Source organism: Equus caballus, chromosome 18 (genome assembly GCF_041296265.1).
Source record: "Equus caballus isolate H_3958 breed thoroughbred chromosome 18, TB-T2T, whole genome shotgun sequence".
NCBI classification, from domain to species: Eukaryota; Metazoa; Chordata; class Mammalia; order Perissodactyla; family Equidae; genus Equus; species Equus caballus.
This window is the reverse complement of record NC_091701.1, coordinates 45,610,008-45,632,689: the sequence shown is the minus strand read 5'-3', so window position 1 is coordinate 45,632,689 and position 22,682 is coordinate 45,610,008. Positions and strand designations below refer to the sequence as shown.

General features: G+C 37.1%; 1 protein-coding gene across 50 annotated transcripts in view; it reads left to right on the top strand.

Annotated features, from left to right (window-relative positions):
* Positions 1 to 22,682, top strand: part of COBLL1 (cordon-bleu WH2 repeat protein like 1) — a 149,152-nt gene that overhangs the window by 108,438 nt on the left and 18,032 nt on the right. For 35 of the 50 annotated variants that reach the window (XM_070241969.1, XM_070241964.1, XM_070241921.1 and 32 more), the window contains 5 exons: positions 1,243 to 1,340; positions 1,452 to 1,688; positions 18,918 to 19,071; positions 19,550 to 19,624; positions 20,935 to 21,054. In XM_070241969.1, the coding sequence (XP_070098070.1) occupies positions 1,243 to 1,340; positions 1,452 to 1,688; positions 18,918 to 19,071; positions 19,550 to 19,624; positions 20,935 to 21,054 (684 nt within the window). Of the gene's footprint in view, positions 1 to 1,242; positions 1,341 to 1,451; positions 1,689 to 18,917; positions 19,072 to 19,549; positions 19,625 to 20,916; positions 21,055 to 22,682 lie in introns of all 50 variants that reach the window. The other 15 variants (XM_070241920.1, XM_070241955.1, XM_070241959.1 and 12 more) reach the window with 2 other exon arrangements.

The window sequence follows — 22,682 nt, the reverse complement described above, 5'->3', positions numbered from 1 at the left end:
TTCATCAGTTTTTTAAAAAATGAACTCGTTCCTTAGCATTACCCAGAGGTGAACAATGAGGATCAGTTATTATTTTAGTATCACTATGAATGCATGGAGTTAAATGTATGTGATATATTTCAATTTATTGAGTTATTCCTATATGCCCAAATTGTCCTGACTTTTGCTAGTAGAAACCATATCAGATTGGTTCCTGAGTTCTTTTAAAACAATCCCACTAGACTTTGCCTTCTCTCTGGTATGACTAGATAGTCCAGGCTCATCTTGTACATTCCTTGATGTCAACAGAGAATCAGCCATTCCTGAGCAATCATGTTCCTTTTAGTGGGAAATGGTGTTTAGAGACAATTTGGGCCAAGGTGACTCAACACTGCTGGGTTTGTAATTATTTGTAGGCCCTTTCATTTGACATTAGGAAATACTTTTTTGGAAAATGAAATATTACATATACAGCCCTGAGTTTGACATTTGCCATTCTGATTAAACTGTGGTTTCTTAATTTCAGCACTATTGACATTTGGTGCCAGATAATTCTTTGTTGTTGGGGGGCTATCTTGTGCATTGTATTAGGTTTGGCAAAATCACTGGTCCCTACGCGGTGGATGCTGTAACACATTCTTCCCACCCTACCTCCAGTTGTGACAACCAGAATTGTTCCCAGACATTGTCAAATGTCCTCTGAGGGGTGGGGAGGTAAAATCACCCCCAGTTGAGACCACTGGATTAAAGAAACAACACTTATGAAACGTTTAACAAAGTACTAAGTAATTATAATACCTCATGTTCTAGAGAATAAAATATTTCATGATAGCTTAGCTCTGAGACAAAATTATAATTCAAAATAAACAATGGGACAAACTGTATGAGAGCAACTTCAAATTTTAAGTGTCCTTTTTACTCTGAAATGTTGGTAATTATGTATAGAACACAGACTCCGAGTCACAAAGAATTGAGTTTATGTCCTAGCTCTCTCATTTCCTGATTGTTGATCTTGAATATGTATCTTAGTTTCTTTAAGCTCCAGTTTCCTCTGCTGTGGAATAGAAATAATAATACTAAATTTACTTGTTGCTTTGAGAATTAAATCAGATATAATGTGCCTAGCAGAGTGTGTGGTTCATAGACCATAATTAGTAGCTTTTATCATTAGAAAAATTTTTCACAGCAAAGCAATTGAGGGAACACTTGAAAGTGAACATACAGTTCTGTGTACAAAATTGAGGTGCTTTTCTTCTATTTTAGAGTCCTGCCAAATATCACAAAACCTCGACATTATGAAGGAGAAAGAAAATAAAGGGTTTTTCAGCTTTTTTCAACGCAGTAAGAAAAAGCGGGAGCAAGTAAGTATTTTTTTATGTAGCCTTGTAGTCGATTTTTCTAATGTTTTTTAAATTGCATGTGCTTTTTATCCTGAAATTACATACAGATTTTGCCTTTTTATTCTTTATTAGACTGCAAGTGCCCCTGCAACCCCTCTAGTAAGTAAGCATCGCCCAACTTTTATGAGGTCCAATACCATTTCCAAAACTTATGTTTCAAACACCCTGCCGTCGGATGCACCCAAGAAGAGGCGCGCTCCATTGCCTCCCATGCCAGGGTCACAGAGTGTCCCCCAGGACCTTGCTCACATCCAGGAAAGGCCAGCTTCTTGTGTAGTGAAGTCGATGAGTGTGGATGAATCACATAAGGTGCGTAATTTTGTTTTGTGTTTTTAGAATGGGGCTGGTGACCATCTATTTTTCCTCTTATGTAACTTGTCATTTTTCGAATAGACTACTAGTAAGGTTAGTAACAGTTACTAATGTTACAATAAGATGAATAGCTAGTTGCTAATTAGATTGGTACTGAGAAGAGATTCTCTATATATGTATAGTTCTGCAATGCAGTAAAGAATAAACATGTCAACTTTAAGTAGCTTTCATATTCAAGCAAATAAATCCTTCATAAACTGTAACGTCCTGGTTTACTAAGGCCCAACCAGAGGCTCTTGCTTGATGTATATATTAGGAATGAAAATACTTATTTTTGTACACTTTTTTTTTAAACAGCGATACAGTGTTTGTGTTGTGTTCATGGGTTTTTAAGTATATATATATTCTTGACCAGACTCAGATTCTCGTTGGGGGGTAATCCTGGTGTCTGCCTGGTACATAGATACTCTACAGTAAAACAATTTTTTTTAAAAGACTTCTTTTATATAGAATATGTTATAGTTACTCTTATATGCTTTTATGTTCAAACCACTTTCTAGGTGAACCTTTTCCCCAAGTTTTATTATCCCTCGCCTTTAATCCCAGATTTTCATGGAGTATGCTGTTTTGTGGAAATCCATTTGCAGACTACTTTTCATGCCTATAAAATCTGTACATTCCTTGCTTTATTCATGTGAGCTATAAATGAAGTTTTAAGTAAATGCAGCTGAACATGAGACCATGTATTTTGTTGCTTGTAATCAGAAAATGATTTAAGCAACTTTGTGAGCAAATTTTATTTTGAGATATTTGAGACACTGAGAAGTTTTCTTGTATCTAGTTGGAAGGTTTTATTTCCTCCTTCTCCACTGGAAGCTTACTAAATTCAATGCTCAAGTAAATTAACTCTTCACAGCCGACTAATAAACATTTCTATCCTTCCTAAACTATCATATGCGTCTTTAGAAAGTAAATAGCAACTCGAGTAGATAGAAATGAACCCTCAAAATGCTTAAACTCAGTTGTTACTTGGAAAATTATCTATTAAGCTGCCTTCTTATTTCTGTTAAGATTCTTTTGTCTAACGGTTGTGGTGTAAAATCTCATCAAAGCAGGAATATGGTTATTTTTTCAAATCATAGAATTATCCAGTGACAAAGTTTTCCAGGGTGACTGCTTGGTAGTTGGGTGATATGTCACAGAAGAGGTGATTTTTGGGTTCAGTCTTAAATTGTGTGGGAGTGTGTTCATCAGTCAAGAGGAACTCTGTTCAAAGATGCAGGAATGTGAAGCTATGACATGCCTGGACATGAGCAAGAAACAGAGATTGAAACTGAGGGATATGAGCCGAGGGCAAGTCAGGGTCCCCAGTGACTTCATTTTGTGTCTGTAACTCCCTTATATTTCTTCATAGTAAGTCATTTCAAAGATAGAACTTTCAGAATTGTTTTATTTTTTAATTACCATAAAACTACATTCTAAGCGTGTAAGTTATTTTACCTTTGAGAAGCTACCAAAGTCTACTTTTTCTTTACTTAAAAATAAATCTTAGCCCCTGCTCACAAATTTTTATTCCCGCTGTCCTCATCCAGTCTATTCCAGTAAACTTCCTTTGTTCTCGGATCCCAAAGAGGTCTATGTTGTCTTTCTAATAGTCTGCTTGTTGAAATTCTGTTCTGTGCTCTCTGTGACCTCACCAAAAGCTGTTTCTTTTGATTCTCGCCCTCTGCTCTATGACCAGTTGATGCCCCATGTTAAGTAATCGTTTTTTTGGTATGTTGCCTTTGGCAAACTAGCCATCTTTATACAATTTTCTAATTATTTTTTCTTTTGATCTGGACATCTGGATAATTCTTTGATGTATTGTTCAGTAGGACCCAGAATTATTTGCTTTTCCCTAGAGAAACTGAAGAACTATTTTTTATTTATTCATTACAAAAATTCTTAACGATTAAGCTGTGGTTCTGTTTGTGAGAGTGTGTGTGTGTGTGTGTGTGTGTGTGTGTACATACGTACACATGGGCATGCTCATGTGAATTCATGCCTTCCTAGGCATCTCAGCACTTATTTCCTTAACTTCTTGGCTGTACTTGATTTGGTGAATCACCCCCTTGGTCTTGATTTTTCTCTCTTCCATGATCCTGATTCTCTTCGTATATCTCAGCTCTCTTAGATATTTTTTTTTCTTGGCACCACTTCCTTTACTCCTTTTCTAAGTTTGGACATACCTGAACCCATGGTCTTAGCTTATATTTACTGTACTCTTTCAGAGAAAACATCTATTCTTTGCTGAGTTCTCAACTGTAGTAGTTTTAACAGTGTCTTCCCAAAAGATGTGTCCAAGTCCTAACCCCCAGCACCTGTGAAGGTGACCTTCTTTAGAAATAGTTTTTGCAGATGTAATCAAATGAAGGATCTAGAAATGAGATCATCCTGGATTTAGGTTGGGCCCAAATCCAATGACTAGTGTCCTGATAAGAAGAGACACAGAGACACAAAGGAGAAGGCCATGTGACAATGGAGGCAGAGATTGGAGTTAGGCTACCACAAGCCAAGGAATGCAAGGAGCCACCAAAAGCTGGAAGAGGCAAGGAAGAATTCTCCCATGCTGCTTTCAGAGGGATATGGCCCTGCCAACATCTTGACTTTAGACTTCTGGCTTCCAGAACTGTGAAAGGATAAAATTCTGTTGTTTTAAGCCAGCCGGTCACAGTAATTTGTTGCATCAGCCCTTGGAAACTAGTACATCAACTTTGTAATTCCAATCCCGATATTCTTCCAGTTGCAGTTTGAACTCACTGTTGTTATTGACTCGTCACTACCTGAAAATCAGCATATTTAAAATCAAACTCATCTTTTTTCTCCCAGATTGAAAAGCTTGAGATGTTGTTTCCTTTTTCGTTCCACATCCAATTAGTGACCAATCCTTCATTCAGTCTCCCTTCATAATGTCTCCTTGCCCTGTCTCCTGTTCCGTCTGCTGAAGTCATGCCTCAGAGAAACCCAGCGCAGTGAGTAGGGAGAAGACTTAACTCATCTCCCCATTTCTTGTGTTCAGAATACAAAGAACGTGGTAAGCTGCCATGTTTATATTTTGTGTTATCACTTCCTAGTTCAGAAAATTTGAATAGCTGGCTATTATTTTCTGGGCATGTAAGGTCCTCTACAATGATCACAATTTTTGGGGGGAGGGTGGTGTTCTAATTTCCTTCCATCACTCCTTAGCTTTGTTGAGGTACAATTGACTAACAAAGTTGTAAGATATTTAAAGTTTACATCGTGGTGATTTGAAATACATTTACATGGTGAAAGAATTCCCCCCATCTAGTTAATTAACACATCCATCAGCTCACATATTTACCTTTTTTGTGCGTGTGGTAAGAACATTTAAGTTACACTGTCTTAGCCAATTTCGAATATATAATACGGAGTTACCAACTGTAGTCCCCATGTTTTATGTTAGATCCTCAGACCTTATTCATCTTACAGTTGAAAATCTGTCCCCTTTTACCAGCCTCTCTCTATTTCCCCCATCCCTTAACCTTGGGCAACCTTTTCTACTCTCTGTTTCTGTAAGTTTGACTCTTTTAGATTCCACATATATGTGATAACATACAGTAGTTTGCTCTTTCTCTGTCTGGTTTATTTCCTTTGGTGTAATGTCCTCAAGGTCCATCCATGTTGTCGCAAATGGCAGGATTTCATTCTTTCTCATGGCTGAATAATATTCCATTGTATGTATATATACATATATATATACCACATCTTCTTTATCCATTCTTCCTTTCTTGGAGACTTAGGTTGTTTCCATATCTTTGCTATTGTGAAGAATGATGCAATAAACATGGGAGTGAAAGTATCTCTTCAATATCCTGTTTTCATTTCCTTTGGATACATACCCAGAGTAGGATTGCTAGATGATATGGTAGTTGTATTTTTAATTATTTGAGAAACCTCTATACTGTTTTCCATAGAGGCTGTACCAATTTACATTCCCACCAACAGTGCGCAAGCGTTCTCTTTTCTCCACATCCTTGCCAGCACTTATCTCCTATCTTCTTGTCGATAGTCATTCTAACAGGTGTGAGTTGATATCTCATTGTGGTTATGATTTGCACTTTCCTGATGATTAGTGATGTTGAACACTTTTTCATGTACCTCTTGCCCATTTGTGTATCTTCTTTGGAAAAGTGTCTGTTTAGTTCCTCTGCCCATTTTTTAATTGCATTGGTTATTTTTTTGCCATTGAATTGTATGAGTTCTTTATATATTTTTCATATTACTCCCTTATCAGATGATTTGAAAATATTTTCTCCCGTTCCATACGTGGCTCTTTCATTTTGTTGATGGTTTCCTTTGCTGTGAAGAAGCACAGTTCTTTTTTAAACTTTAATTCCTCATCATTTTCAGCATGCTTCTAACTCTGCCCAGAAGACTTGTCTTGTCACTCATCAAAATCCTGTTTCTTATCCTTTCAGTGTAGAGTGACCTCCAGCTCCATCATCTTCAGTTCTACTCACACATTCAAATTAAAACTATTCTTTTGTGTGTGTGTGTGTGTGTGTGTGTCTGAGGAAGATTTGTTCTGAGCTAACATCTGTCCCAATATTCCTCTATTTTATGTGGGATGCCACCACAGTATGCCTTGACGAGCGGTGCTAGGCCCACGCCCAAGATCTGAACCTGCTAACCCTGGGCCACCAAAGTGGAGCATGCGAACTTAACCACTATACCACCAGGACAGCTCCTCTTTTACCTTCTTCATAGAGAATTTTCTAAAGATTCCAGCCCAGAGTGATCTCACTTTCTCTGAATTTGTCTCTCTTGTGCCTTTTTATTCTATTTATTTTTTAATTTAGGTATATGTGTAGGTAGTATATTCATGGGATATATATTTCTAAAGATAAAAAGGAGAATACGGTGAAATCCTTCCCTTCTCTACCCTGCCCCTAGCCAAATTCTTCTGCCTAGAGGCAACCTCTACTACCAGTTTCTTATATATCCTTCCAGACATAATCTATGCATTTTAAAGCCAATCTTCATGCTACATATGATTTTTTTATCAGGTGATCATATGCTATATGTGCTATGTCATACCTTACATTTTGGTACCGAATGAAGTATTTTGGATATCCTTATCAGTACATAAAGGGCTTCTCCTTTTTAAAGGATGCATAATATTCCATTCATGGATATAACGTGTTATGGGTTAAGTTACCCCATTCTGTGAAGATAAACAGTCGGGTTAGATTAATGCTTAAAGCTTTTAGCATTATTAATTTTTCCCCTTTTCCTCTCCCCAACAGAAAGCAGGAATTGTGTTCCCCAGCAAAATTCTGTAACATAGTAGATGTTCAAGAGAATCAATAAGTAAACTTTAATCACAGCTTTCACATAGCCAGGTATAGTATATACAATGAGAATGTCTTCACACAGAATATCACAAAATATTAGTTTTTCATATGTATATCTGGTAAATTTTCAGAAATACCTGGATAACTTAAAAATTGCTTACATTTACTTTTATAGTAAGTGGCCCAGGTAACTCTTGGCAATATTTTTCCTAAGCTTTTACAGAAAAGCTAGAATTTTGGCAAGGTTGTAATGAAAGCTTAAGGACCAACAACTAAAATGTAATGTGCAATACATAATGCATAGAAATAAAATTGACCCTTGAATTGAAACTGTTTATATAGCTAGATGCAAATATTCGGGAAATTTAGTGAAACATTTAAGTTTATGGGTGAATTTTACTTATTTTACTGCTTGCTTATTTTAAACTTAAAATCAAAGATAGTCATCATTGCTATAGACATTTTATCTCTATTTCAGCAACTTAGTTTTGAATTTGAAATTTTAAAAAGATGCTGTTTTTAATGATTGAAAGTAATAGCAGGCTGGGGAGAAAACTTGGGGGAAAAAAGTAAATGACAAAATCATTTCCAAGTCCATGAATAATTTTGAATACATTCTTATCCTGTAATTTTTATTGTTCAGGAGGCAAAATAAACCACAAGGGTGCGCTGTTTAACAGAATTACAGCATACTGATTTTTCTAGTTTCTTCCCCAGCTCATGCTTTAATAAAGCAGAAAGAAAATATTGGCAATAGTTATATTAGAAATAGCAAATGCTTATCTCTTGCAGGTGAAGTGCCAGAAAATAGAACTCAAGAGATAAATAACAGTAATGCATGACAAAGTGATTTATAATTAGCCCAATGTTAGTCCTTTTGAGCTTTTATTTCATTTTAGTGTTCTAAGTAGTCATTGACATTATATTTACCTTAGACAGGCTTACGGATAAGTCAGTCTATCGCTTGGAAAAACTTTTGTCACCCACATCTATTTTATACTTTTTGGCTGTCTATATTTAATAATTTGCCTCATTCCTCTAAGGCATTTCTCAATACTGGCAAATTAAGGTATTTGGATAGTGATTTTGGAGCTTAAACTGAAATATTCACATAAAAGGCTGTTGATTTTCTGAGCTAATTTTGGCAACCGATTATGCGGTTTCCAAAGAGGATTCAATGAAGATCCAAGTTAGGAAAATAATTTATCCTAACGTTTTTGGGGACATTTCTGCATCTAAAATTATTTTGTCCACCTGAAGAATATATTTTAGAGAATGCATAGTTTACTGTCATTGCTACAGCGTCCTTTTCATGTCCCTCAATTTCTCTGTACTCTCTTTCACATGATTCCAAGCCTTGTGTCACTTTCCTTATAAGGGTGAATATACTGTCTTCTATGGAAATGTTCATTTGGAAAAGGAAACTAATTAGAAATTTTCTGGCAATTTTTCTTGGTACCTTTGGAGTATTTTGTGGATATGATTCTGCCTAAAGATTTGAAATGCCATTTGTGCAACAACATATGTAAATAGCCGGCTCATGCTGTTCTTTATGTGACCCATATCGCGTGTGTTACTGTATGAAATGTATATCCTTATTTACAATAAGATTACATGTATGTAGTTATTTACATAAGATTGTCATTTATTTCATACATGACAGAAGTCAGAAATGCAATGACGTTGACTTAAATTGAAAATGACTTAGAATTCTGGGGTTGAAACTAAGTTCAGAAATCCAGTTTCTGCACCGTAACTGCCAACCACACGTCTGTGAAGAGCACATTGAATAAAATCAGTGTCCAAAGGATATCCTAGTATTATTGACAAATTATCCTTTTCAGCTAATTTTAAAGCATTTGAAGAAGAGGAAGAAGAGTTAGAAAGAATTTGTGGGTAATCTTGACCCATAGAATTCACAGAACCTTTTGAAGAATTCTTCATTTTTGCACATTTGGTGTGGCTTTACCGCTTGAAGTTGTGTGTGTATACGACAGCAAGCAGCTGTTCCTGAGCTGTTAACGTGGTACCACATTTTCTTCAGGATATTGACTTTGGACTGGAAATTCCGTACGGAATAATCTTCATTGGGTTTTCCGTTTGGTCTCATTTTGCATTCTACTGCAGACAAACACTCAGATATTGAGAAACTGAAATACTTTGCCATCCAGTATTATGCAAGTGAAATTTAATACTTAGAATGTTAGTTTTTTGACAACTGACTTGATTCTTTTTAAAAAATGTTTCACATTATTCATCTTTTACCCAATTTTATCTTTTAATATTTATCATGGTTTACAAGCAGATGATAGATTGTCATATGTTTATGAAAATGCGAACGTATATATTTGGTCTTAGTTTCATTTAATGAGTTTTAATCCTAGTTGTTTTATGCAGAGTCATTAAGGTTGTTGTAATAGAGTAGATATTTGTAATCTTTAAGAAAGATACCTCCTTTTAGTTTTTTTTTTTTTTTAAAGATTGGCACCTGGGCTAACAAGTGTTGCCAATCTTTTTTTTTTTTTCTGCTTTATCTCCCCAAACCCCCCCGTACACAGTTGTATATCTTAGTTGCATGTCCTTCTAGCTGTGGGATGTGGTACGCCGTCTCAACGTGGCCTGACGAGCGGTGCCATGTCCGCGCCCAGGATCTGAACCCTGGGCAGCCGCAGTGGAATGCACGAACTTAACCACTTGGCCACGGAGCTGGCCCCTCCTTTTAGTTTTTTCTCCGGGTTATCACGTAACAAATGATTTTCCCTTCCACTCTCCACTTATATTTATTACATAGGAAATGGACCACAAACATAATTCTACAATTGCCTAGGAACAGTGGTTACCATGGCATTTGCAGTTTGATATATGGGATACAGCTGTCTGTACTTCCAAAAATATGACTTGTTTCATTCAGTAGAGAAATGCAGCAGCACAGTACAATATTTAATCTACTTCCTTTTTAAGGCTTTCCCAGATATAAGATATACTTTGTCATTGTAGTTTTTATCAGATTTTCAAAGGGTCATAATCACAATAGCAAAAGTAATGACCAATGCTTATATAGCACCTACTAATGTTCCAGACAAAGTTCTAGGCACGTTACTCATTTAATGCTCACAAAAATCCTCTGAGCCATTACTTTTTAGGTTTCTGCCAGCTTTACCTGTGACCTAAAAATAAAGAACTATACTCATTATAAAGTTGTTAAACTTTAAAGGACAGTACTATTCAAAGAACAATAGGTCATTTATGGAATTAGTGTGGATTCCTCTTCCTTATCTACTAGTATACAAAAGTTGTGCCTCTCTGAAGTGCATACTCTCTGAAGTGAAATATCATTGAAAATAATCAGTGTTAAGAATCTGCTTTACAAGGTCCCATACATAGTATGAATTTTACTTGGCCTTTCTACCACAGTGACGTTTGGGACCTCATGCAGGAGCCATGCCTTTCTCTGATAACCAGCAGGTATTATTAGAGGCCAGAGCAGAGAGAAGCAGGCCTCTTTCCTGGAGCCATGGTGATAAAACTATGGAGTTACTTGGGTAATGCCTGCCGTACAACCTTGTCTCCCTTTCTGGGAAGAACTGAGTTGGTCCCAGTTTGCTCTCTTGATTGCTACTTACTCTAGCAGAGGCCTTAAACTCAGCTCACCTGTGTATGTTCAGTATTCTCCTACCTGCCCCTAGACATCCTCTGTCTTTTTAACTTGATCCTGAGCTCTGCTTCCTCCTGGTTCATCTTGTCTTTTTTCATCCAAGATGTACCACTGAGTTAGGCCCTCATCGTTGGGCATTTAAAAAATGTTGCAAGTAAAGGATTACCACTAATAAGACTTGGTTATGTGCTGTCTCAAAGTATTGTAGGGTTGATGAAATGAAAGCACAGATTGCCTCAGGAGGAGAAATGTAAAAACCTCCCAAGGGTATAACACAGGTTGTAAGATTTGTTTTGTTTTCTCTCTGATGTGCCTGGAGAAGGATTGGAAAGGAGGTATGTTGTGGCAGAAGAAGCCGTTACCAGGCTTGAGAGAGAGGCTTGCATCTACTCCTAGGTCTATTCTATTCTTCTTTGTGTTGTCATTTTTCTCATTGTATTCTTCATCTTCTACCTTGAAGAACAAACCATTGAACTTCTTTATGGCTTGGGTTTCTCCTGTATAGAATGACGTTTTGTAACTAAATTTCCAAAACTCTCTTCCAACTTTAGTATTATAAGATGATTTTATTCTTTTATTGTTTTTTGAAATTGGCCTTTAACAGATGAAAGTGGTTTGTTTCGTGGACCTTTGGTTAGATCAGTGTTAACCGGATAGTAATACTTAGTCCTGGTCTTAGTCCTCTGAGGATTTTTGAACCTTAAAGTACAATAGCAAAATAAAACTTGACTGACTGACATCTTTCTCCCTGAACTCCTGATTGTAACACGAAAGTCAACACAAGTGCTTTGGGCATCACTAAAACTGGGTAGAAAATACAAAGTTTGAGGAAGATATGCTCAGGTTAATGAGCTTGTTACAGAGAATACAGATGTTATCATTGACTAAGGATGACTTTAAAACGACATAATTTTGAGAGAAATTTAGTGGCAAGCTTGGCCACTCAGATTCCTTTGAAAGGATTTAATTTTAGTTAATTCAAAAAGGCACAAGTTAAGAGTGGTAGTAGTATTTAGACACCTATAAGTGAATCCAGCTCTAATCTCAATGCTTCCTCTCATAAGTTTATTTCAGGAGATTGATAGGAACACCTTTAAAATTGGCAGAATAGATGACTGCTCACATAGTGCGGATTGAAGAGCACCAGGCTCAGATGATATTGCCCTATTTCTCCTTTCCCGGAATTGAGTTGTCTGGTTCCTGAAATGTCACCCCTATTTCTTATACTCCTTCACTGATAGGATTTTTTAAATGTAAGTTGACCTAGACAAACAAAGACTTTCAGTGCTATCAATGAAGGATCTTAAATCAGGATTATGGGGGTCGGCCCATTGGTAAGTAGTGGTTAAGTATGCTCGGCATCGGTGGTCCAGAGTTCACGGGTTCAGATCCCAGGCACTGACATATGAGCATGGCTATTGCTCATCAAGCCATGCTGAGGCAGCATCCCACATACAAAATAGAGAAAGATTGGCATAGATGTTAGCTCAGGGCCAGTCTTCCTCACCATAATAACCCCCCCAAAACAACCATGATTCTGTAGAGAATAAGAAAATAGAATACATAAGTCCTAAATTTTTAGGAGTTGAGAGAAAGTGCCACCCAAGAGGAAAAAGGATCCAGAACAAGGAGACTCAGGGCAGCAAAGGAAACATACCCTGGTCCACTGAAAGATAGCGTTTCATTTTATAAAACATCATAAACAAAGAAACTGGCATGTATACTTTCATTCAATAAAAGCCAAAATATGCATTTATGTGTATGGAGATATAAAGGATATGTGTCAAAGCCTGGATACCAAAACTTCTTTGAGGTGACCTGTATTCATTGGGATTAACAGGGATTTTTCTTTTTTCCCTCATCAATGTATGCATTGTTTGCATATTATATGAGATTGTGCTAATTTTGTGATTAAATCAGTAATAAAACTGATTTTGTTATGATTAAAAACACTTGCCTTCATAGCTTTGCCTATTTTGCAAATTCAATACCTCATACTTCTATATTACATTTTTTATATCATACGTTTTGGAGTTTAAGAAAATTGATTTGTTGTCTAAGTTGTAAAATTATTTTAGAAAGAGTTCTTCCATCAATAATTAAAAGAATTCAAGTTTAACCTTCAGTTATATGAAAATTCAGTCACTGGGATATAATTCATAGTAACTTAAATAATATGTCATAGGATTTATAGAGAATGTCCCGATTGGAGAAGGATAATGTGAGTCTGTCCCTTAAGAAGAAGAAAAAAAAGTTTTGTGAGTTTTAAGATAATTTTAAGAGATTTATCAGGTTCTCTCCTCTAACCCCAACCCTTCCCACATCTAGAAATAATATGAATAAACAGAAATAAAAAGCCAAAAGCTTTTAATAAAAACATTTAACAACATCATTGAAGTTGGGCCACTGTATTTCCATCCTTTGATCCAAATTTTTTTTATTTTTCTATTTGTATTCTTTCACTTAACTTTTTTGTCCAGAATATGTTGATTTCAGTGACCCACATCTTATAATTCAACTATGATTAATAAGTGACCTAATAACTAGTACAAAGCTAACACTCAGTAAATCTATTGAATGCCATTCAATTCTGTTTTCTTCAGCTAAATTTAGTTCCATTTTGAACCAGTGAATTCTGAGGGATTAAGTATCTGGCATGGTTTTCAACGTGACCTTGCCACTTTCCCTAGTGTATTCTGTTTCTCTACGCAGTGTTTTCCTTTTCACAGACCGTAAAATTTAGTGATGTGCGTTCCTGTTAGAGATGGAGTTTTCGCAAATAGCAGGCAGACTTGGTGACTCTAACTAAAGTAAATAATTGAATATCTCTAATAATTAACCAAAGCATTTTTCCACCACTGAGTAGAAACCTCTCTTATTTTCTTGTTTTGTAAACCCTTTGGACTTAAATATAATTGAATCTCAATCCCTTTTTAAAAATTTCAGTCACAGTTTGACCAAAGGAAATTTATCTTGGTGGTAAAAACTAAAGACAGTGGTAAACAGTTCTTTCATTTAATTCTTCACATTAAATTTATAAAATAGTTCAAATTTATATGCTATTATATACATCCAAAATTGTTGTTAAATATTTAGCTTTTATTAAATTCCTTTCAAGTACAAAGGAGCCGCCTGAGGTGACTTACAGGTGGAATTTTTCCACACGGTGAATTACACGCAACGAATTTGGCTTATGCAGTGGACCAAGCACCAGTTGCCGACTGTTGGACGCTGTCAGGGTTTTAAGGCTGATTGTAACTGAGACTGACTCTAATCAGACTCCCACCACTACTGTCATGAAAGAGAAAACACAATCTTAGAATAAATACCTCCTTTTATCCATACTTTTTACTTTAATCTCTACATTATAACAATAATTTGCTTATTTTATTTACAGAGCAATTTCACGTACTTTAAAATGGACAAATCATGTGGAATAATGTTAGCTAATATTTATGGAGCATGTGCTGGATGCTGGGGACAGCACTATTTTTCACGTCATTTCACTTAAGCATCCAACCCCTTTTGAGGCGTAGGTACTAGGAAGAGTCACAGTGCACGCTCCCTGGGTCAAGCCCTGGCATTGTCCCCAGAGCTCATCTGTTTGGTAACCATTACACTGGGCTGCCTTCCAACTGGCAAACCCTCTGGAAGCCTCTCTGCAATTAGACAAACTCACACTCGGACATACTGGGTAGCTCAACCCTGACTAATGCAAGAAGAGAACTAGTGGGAGCCTATTGGGAGCCTTCTCCTGAGGTGCAGAGAGAAAAAAAGGGTTTGAGAATGCTGCTGGTTATGCTTTGGTGGCCATCATGGCCTTTTTTCTTTCCTTTTTCAACATTTTACATAGGAACTCATGATGTGTTTACTTAAATAACTGTGGTAGTTTAGTAGATCTGCTTTTTAGCAGGAGTCATTCTTGGGTCAGGAGCCTCTCCAATTTTGTGTGTCAGATTATGTATATTCCACCCAAATCCCTCACTACACACTAGTTTTTTTGTCTACAATCTGTTTAGAAGCACCTAGATCTTCTAACTTAAATGCCCCTTCTTTTCCTGCAGGCTTTTCCCCAAGAAAAGGATGTTTTCAGTACATATAGAACATTTCTTTCTTAAGGCCTAGGGTTTCTCCATTTTGGTCTTAAAGTTAGGTCTTGAGTTAGCACAAAATAACTCCAAGTTTGATTTTTATTCTCTTAACTTTCCTTGGTTGCTTCTTAGCTGATTGAAATCCTTTTCTAACAGTCTTTGAAAAAAAAAGAAAAGGAAAGCTCTTTCCTCTCCCTCTTAAAGGACAGGAAATATATGTGAGCTATTTCCTTGAACACTAACATTGATATCACTCATATCTCAGGACAAAACTTATATTTCTGTCATTAATCTTTTGGTGTTTATTTAAGCTTACCATTCATATTCTTTGAAAATGCCTACCTTTGGCCCATTTTACATCAGTTGTTGAATTTATATTTTTGTCATAAACTTAGTAAGTTTTAACCATTAATTGCAGATAGAATCTAGTTATGACAGGTCACATAAGTCTACCTGGTGTTGCTCAGTGACAATCATACTCTCTTCCCCTAAAGTCTTCGTTTCTAGTCTCTTTGATCCAACTACTGCTCTAGAAATATATGTCCATTACTTTCATGATACACCCACACAACAGGTTAAAGTGGATAAGTCGTAAAGAATAAAGTCATAAAACATGTGCTCCTCCAAAATGTTGATGGCTTTGCCCTTCTTGTCCTTCAACTGTCTTCGTGGATGCTACTGAAAATTTTTTGGCGTTTGTAAAATAACTCATTTAGTGGTCTTTTCTTTGACCTGAGAAAAGCAGTCATGGCATGAATTTCTCAGACAATAGTATATGTTTAGGAGTTAGAGCTCTTAAATTTTGGTTATAATATAATAAAGCAGACAGTATAGAAATAAAAAAGGGAAGAATTTGTATACACTGACTCACAAATTTATATGAACCTACCCATAATTCAAAGACAGAATAAAAATAGACTCATATATTTCATTTATGACCCTAGAGGTCTTAAAATAAGCTCACTTGTTTTTGTAAAGGATATTTATATTTCTATGGATAAAGAATTTAAAATTTGTCAAAATATACAGATCAGTGAAAACGTGGGAAACGAGTTTTCAGCATGGAACCAGGAGGTTCATGCATTCGGCTGTTACTTATTGATCACCTGCTGTGTTCTTCCTGATACGCTGGGTCTGTGCAGTGAGTGCAGCATGCTAATAGGGCTTCACAGAAGCACATTCATCAAGAAATAACATGATAGATTCTACTGCTTTTGATTTTTAGATCAATATTTTAAAAAGTGAAGTGCCACATTGTTTTAGGGAAAATTTTGGCCTTCTTCCTAATGATTCCTAAATTTGTTAGTTTTATAAGCTAGCAAATGAAAATGTCCAAACACAGAGATATATCATCTGTAAGAACTTTACATTCTACTCAAAATGATATTTAAATACTGCTAATCCAGCTCTATTATACTGCGTTTCTCTCCCAACTCTTTATGGCCGAGGGCCCTTCTCCTGATAGATTCAAAAGTCCACGCTGCAATTGCGGATCTGTCCCCACATCCACTCTGGAGGGAGGTGTGGGGCTGGGCAGGAAGGGATGTGGAGGACTATGGAGGAATGACCCTCAGATTTAATCAGAATTGCATTTAGTGACTTTGAATCAATATGAGTTTGGGTGGCAGGCTTTAACTCTTTTCTTGCTGGATTGTGGAGAAGTCTTAAGAGTTCTGGAGGAGGGACCAGAGTAGTGAGGGGAGAGGAGGTTGGTGGCTGCAACTGTTTACCAACTGGTATGGAAAAACTTTAATGGTTTGACTCCCAGTAAAGTCAGCCCGTGCTAACCTGTCCCACCCCCTTGTTAGGAGGAGCTAACGTTAGTGAGAGGTGTGTTCAGTCAACACCCTCCGGCTGTGAACCTAACTCTGCCTCTGTCCCTATGAAATGAGCTGCCTTCCCCTTTAGTTCCTAACATAGCTGCCAGTGGTGAAGACTAACTCAAGCTTTTCTTTGTTGGGGCAGGCTTCCTTTCTTCTCTGGCAGGTATATCACATAATTACCGAATAGTAAATTTGCTAAGTTTTTCTTGGTGTGCAGCAAGATATAAAGACTGAAAGACATCTATGAACTAGTTCACTTCCCTTAGGTGTGCTTACATTGTCTCATAAGATTGGAATGGCCTAAGCTTTACATGCTCTCCTAGTTTATCAAGGCTTTTTGTTTGTTAATGAAGAAAGCAGTATCTCATTCACTCTTTCATTCCCTCCACAAATATTTGTTGAGAAACTTCTATGAGCCAGACATTGTTCTGGAGAAACAGCAGGGAGCAAAATAGGAGGGGAAGAAATCCCTGCCCTTATAGTCAACCCTAGTGGAAGGAGAAAATAAACGAGGTAAATAAGCCAACTATATGGTGTGTTAGAGAGCTATTAAATGCTGCTCATCAGGATAAAGCTGGGAAGAGGGAGAGGAAGTGTTGGGGGTCAAGGAGGAGCTCCTTGAAAAGGTGACACTTAAGAAATGACCTGAAGGAATTGAGGGAGTTATGCCTCAAGTTATATCAGAAGAGCATTCCAGGCATATGGAACAGCAAGTGCAACCGCCCTGAGGTGGGAACACTCTGGCGCATTTGAGGAACAGCATGAAAGGCCAGTGTGGCTGGAGTGGAGTGAGCTGCTCCACCCTCGGAGAAGGAGTCAGTCAGAGATTAAGGGGCCAGGTCGACAATTGCCTTAGAAGTCATTACACAGACTTTGGCTTTTCTGTGCCAGTTAGGCAACCATTAGTGGATTTCTAACAAAATGACCTAATCTGACTAATGTTTTAACAGGATCCTTTTGCTGATATGTTGAGAAAGGGCTGTAGGGAAGCAGTGTAGAAGCAGAGTCCAATTAGAAGGTTCTTGATGATAATTTGGACTACATGGTAGCAATCAAGCTGGATGAGCCAACAGGATGGACTTTATGCAGAGTGTGAGAAAAGGAGATGAGGGTGACTCCAAAGTTACTGGCCTAAACAGATGAAGAATGGCTTGTTCTTTATTGAAACGAGGAAAACTGCGTGAACAGGATTATTTTTGATGGGGGAGGGGAAAGGAGGGATTACCAGGATCTCAGTTTTAGACACCAAGTTTGAGATGGCCTTAGACATTAAGTGGAGATCAGATAGAGGTCCAGGATAAGTTTGGAGTTCATTAGCATATAAATAGTACATGAAACGAACAGAATAGGGGAGATTACCAGAGGAATGAACAAAGATACTAAGGAGACTACGTCCAAGCACTTAGATGAAAAGGAACCAACAAAGAAAACAGAGTTTGGATCTGTGCAGAGTAAGGACCTGGTGTCCTGGAAATAAGAAAAAGAGAATTTTAAGAGGGTGGTCAAGTCTGTTTAATGCTGCTAATAGGTCAAATAAATGAGTTCCAAGAAGTAACCATGGATTTAGTCATGGTGGAGGTCATTGATGACTTTGGTAGAAATAGTTTTGATGAAATGAAGGTTGGGAAAAGTCTGATTGGAAGGGTTCTAGTGGGAGATGAAAAATTGGAGACAAAAACTATGAATGATGCTTTTATGCAGGTTTGTTGTAAAGGGAAAGAGCAAGATGACATGGCACTGGGCCAGGAGGCACCAGCCAACCTGCTGAGGGAGGATTGTCTTAGGGTCTGCTGACACTCACATGCTATGAGTGTGAATGTTAGCTGTGCATAGAGTCCGTGGCCTCCAATGACCTTGCCTTGGGTAGACATATAGATTTTTGAAATGTTTGTCATTGATTCATTAATGCTAAAAAGAGAAAGATGAATCAAAAGCTATCTTAATGTACAGATATTCTTCACTTTCTCCCTTCTTACTTTACGTCAATATTTTCTCCAGATTTTTCTTTGAGAGTTAGTTTTTAACTGTACTGCTTATGAGTCCTCTACACTATAATTAGTTGTTTGCATGTCCGTCTCCTAGCCTAAGTTTCTTGAGAAGGACCATATTTTATCTTTCTTTATGTATCCATCTCTCAGCCTAGCTCCTGGCACATGGCAGATACTCCATATGTGTTTTTCGAATGAATGAATATGACGTTCCATGCTGGCATATGATGCATTAGACATAAAGATCAGAGGCTTCCTAAAGTTTGCTATTAATTTCTAAATAGAGATTGGGTGTGGTCATTTTGTTTTACACAGGGTCCCTGTGGAGCAGGCATAGTGAGGACAGGCTCGCTGCAGCTCAGTAGCACATCTGTTGGGAATTCATCGTTGAAAAGGACCAAGCGAAAAGCACCTTCCCCACCCTCTAAGATGTCCCTGCATCAAAGTGATGAAAACAGTCCTGTGACTGGTAATGTTACTTTTCCCATTAACATTATATTTGCATTGTGTTTTGTTTAAATAGATGGTAGAAATGATATAGGTTATAAATCATGTCATTTTATTAAATAGTAGTACTTAAACTTAGGTTTATAATTAATTAATTTTAATAATAATACTTAGTCGCTGGTTATTCTCAGCTGCCTTTTTAAAATCTGTAACGTAACAATATCAAATGAAAAAATTGTTCAGCTCCATTATACTAAAAAGAGCTTGTGATAATTTGTGAATCTATTCAGAAAGATCCCGCCTTTCTGGGATTGACTACATGTAGGAATGGGAATCTAAGTAGATTTTAATTGTATTAAAGCTGGACAGTAAAAAGGCTTCTAACAAGGTTAGGGCTATCTCTTTCTGAGTTATATAAAAATAGCTAAGTTAAGCTACTGAGGCATTGTTTCATTTGTGAATGTGACTTGTTTATAAGTCGTGTTGCTTCTGTCTTCTAGCCCTGGAGTCAGTCCATGCAGTTCCTACTGACAGTGTTTCTGAAGCAGACTCTCCTGAGGGTCTGTCCAGCCCAGGTAGGACACCTGTACTCCATATTACGTGATTACTGACAAAGAGCTTTCCTGACGGTTGAGGAATGAATCTAGTTATAATGCTCTGTATGTGAAAGAGATACTTGCTTTGACTCCATTTCCCAAATTTTATTTTATTGAAATGAAAAAATTCCTCCCCAGTATGAAACTGGCAGAACCCCAAATTTCAGTTCTGTGTTGGTGCCTTGAGTACCTTCCCCGTTAGGTCTCCTGTTTTTCCTTACGCAATACCGGGTTATCATTTATTAATCTCCTTCCCAAGAGGAAGGAGACATCTTTGTTGGGAATGTATCTTGGTGTGTGCAGAAGAAAACTGACATGAAGATGTACAGCACTGTTCTTTATGCAACTATCCTAGCTATGAATTCAAGTACATAGTGTCTTAATCTAATGGTAAAAATTTGTTATCACGAAATCTTTTCCATTATATGGTCTCATTTTGGATTCTCCCCAAATAAATGAAATTCTAGTAAAAATAAAATAGTTCAATGTAGTACTGTTTGCTAATATTTTTAATAATAGCTATTTAGTAGCTATTATAAGAATAAGTATGATAAAATTTCCTAATCCTTAGACTTAAAGTTAGATATAAATGAATATGATATAAATTCATATTCACAAATACAGGAAAAATTCAGAGGAACCCGAATGCCCCCAAATCTTTAATCCTTAAGTGACATTTAGGACTTTGGGATTTTGACACATCTTATATGGAGGAAAGAAGATTTCCTCTGTGATTAAAAATATTATCATTAGGGCCAGCCCGGTGGCATAGTGGTTGGCTTCGCACACTCGGCTTCAGTGGCCCACGGTTCGATGCTTCGGATCCCAGGCACAGACCTACACGTTGCTCGTCAAGCCATGCTCTGGCAGTGTCCCACATACGAAATAGAGGAAGATTGCCACAGATGTTAGCTCAGAGCCTATCTTCCTCACCAAAAAAAAAAAAAATTACCGTTAGATAACTAGTAATGATTTTTCTTAACTCCAACCCATGATACTGTCAATTATACTATTTTACTCCACAAAGGCAATTTATTAGATAATATCAAACTATATAAGTGAAATGAGAAGATTCTGAAGTATCAGTAAAAAAGGTATGACTACTATTTAAGCTTTGCTTGCTATCTCGTTATCTTTCTCTTCCTTTTTTTCCCTGTTACCTCTTCTTGTCTAATGCATTGATAATTCTGAGCTAACAAATCTGATTTCTTCTGAAATGCTTCGTGATCTCTGCTTGCCTTACGTCTGTTGTCTAAGTACCATTTCCACAGATTTTGCTTCCTTGGCAGAAGCCTCCCTTGGCCTCGCGCTCCCCAGTCACGAGCAGTGCTCTGTGCCCACACTGACGGAGGAAACCTCTCTCTCGGAGTGCCCTGGAACGCCCGAGGCAGCCGTGGCCTCTCTGACATGTAGGTGACCCGGCCTTTCCTGCCTGGTGCTTTGTTTGATGTAGGTCAAGTTGTCATCACCTGTAGATTCAGTTACTTGTTCATCCCTTGGGTAAAAATGTCTCATAAAGAAACAGTACTTTCCCCCTTTTCACTTGGAATTTTATTACAGCTTTAGAATTTGATATTCTCCCTAACTATATAGATGAATATGGCAAGGTGCAAGATAAATAAAATCAGTGGCTCTGAAGGATTTCAGCTTCTTCTCTATGTGACTTTCTGCTTTTGGCAAAACCATTTGAACTTTATTATTTTCGATGTGTAACTATATAATCATAAAAGAATAGAAGCCAGCCTGGTGGCATAGTGGTTAAGTTCATGTGCTTAGCTTCAGCAGCCCAGGGTTCGTGGGTTCAGATCCTGGGCACAGGCCCACACACTGCTCATCAAGCCATGCTGTGATGGCGTCCAACATACAAAACGAAGACTCACATGGATGTTAGCTCAGCGACAATCTTCCTAAAGCAAAAAGAAGAGAATTGGCAATGGATGTTAGCTCAGGGCCAATCTTCCTCACCAAAAAAATATATATATATATATATTTATATATATATACACGTTTTTCTTTGTTGAACTACTCTTTTGTTATCTAGGCATGGCTTATTTTCTATAATATTGTTTTTGAATGGGATTTTTACTTTTAAATTATTGAAATTATTTTGTTACCAGATGCAAAACTTTATAGTTAGGTAATACTTGAATTTTATCATAAATAGTTTCTCAGTGACTCAAAAACAGTCCTTATCACCTCAAACCAGTTATTTAAAATCACATACTGTTTATAGGAATGCAAAATTGTGTGGCCAGTTTGAAAAATAGTTTGTCAGGTTTTTTTTAATTAATTTTAAGCATTCATTTTCTATACCACCCAGCAATCCCACCCCTAGGTGTTTTCTCAAGAAAAATGAAAAGCTACTTGCACACAAAAACTTCCACGTGAATTATTGTGTAGTTTTTATTCATAATTGCCCCAAATGGGAAACAACCCAATGTCCCTAAACTGAGGAATAAACAAACTGTGATCAGTCCATCCATACATTGGAATACTACCACCTAGCCATAAAAAGGAACAAATAGCTAATACATGCAACAACATGGCTGAATCTCAAATGCATCATGTTCAATGATGGAAGCCAGACTTAAATGGCTAGATGCTGTATGATTTCATTCAGATTCGTTCGTGCAAAGGCAAAACTATAGGGATAACAGTTGCCAGGGGCTGGGCTTGGGGGAGGGGTTGATTACCAAGGGGCATGGGGGAATTTGGGGGGCGGTGGAATTGTTCTATATCTTGATTATGGTGGTGGTCACACAACTAGATTATATATCTGTCAAATCTGTATCCCCAAAATGATCAATTTTACTGAGTATACCTCGATTTAAAAAAATGAAAGGGAAAACAACTTTGTCTGGCAGCAACTATAACAGTGTCTGACACAGTAAGCATTTTTTGAATGAATGAATGAATGAATAAAAAAGTAGTTCACCAGAATGGATTTAATTTAATACAATTCTGTTTTAGCAGAGTGGTATTTGTCAGATAACTTTGCCATTTTAATTATCTCCAGGAAAATAAGCAAGGTATCCCA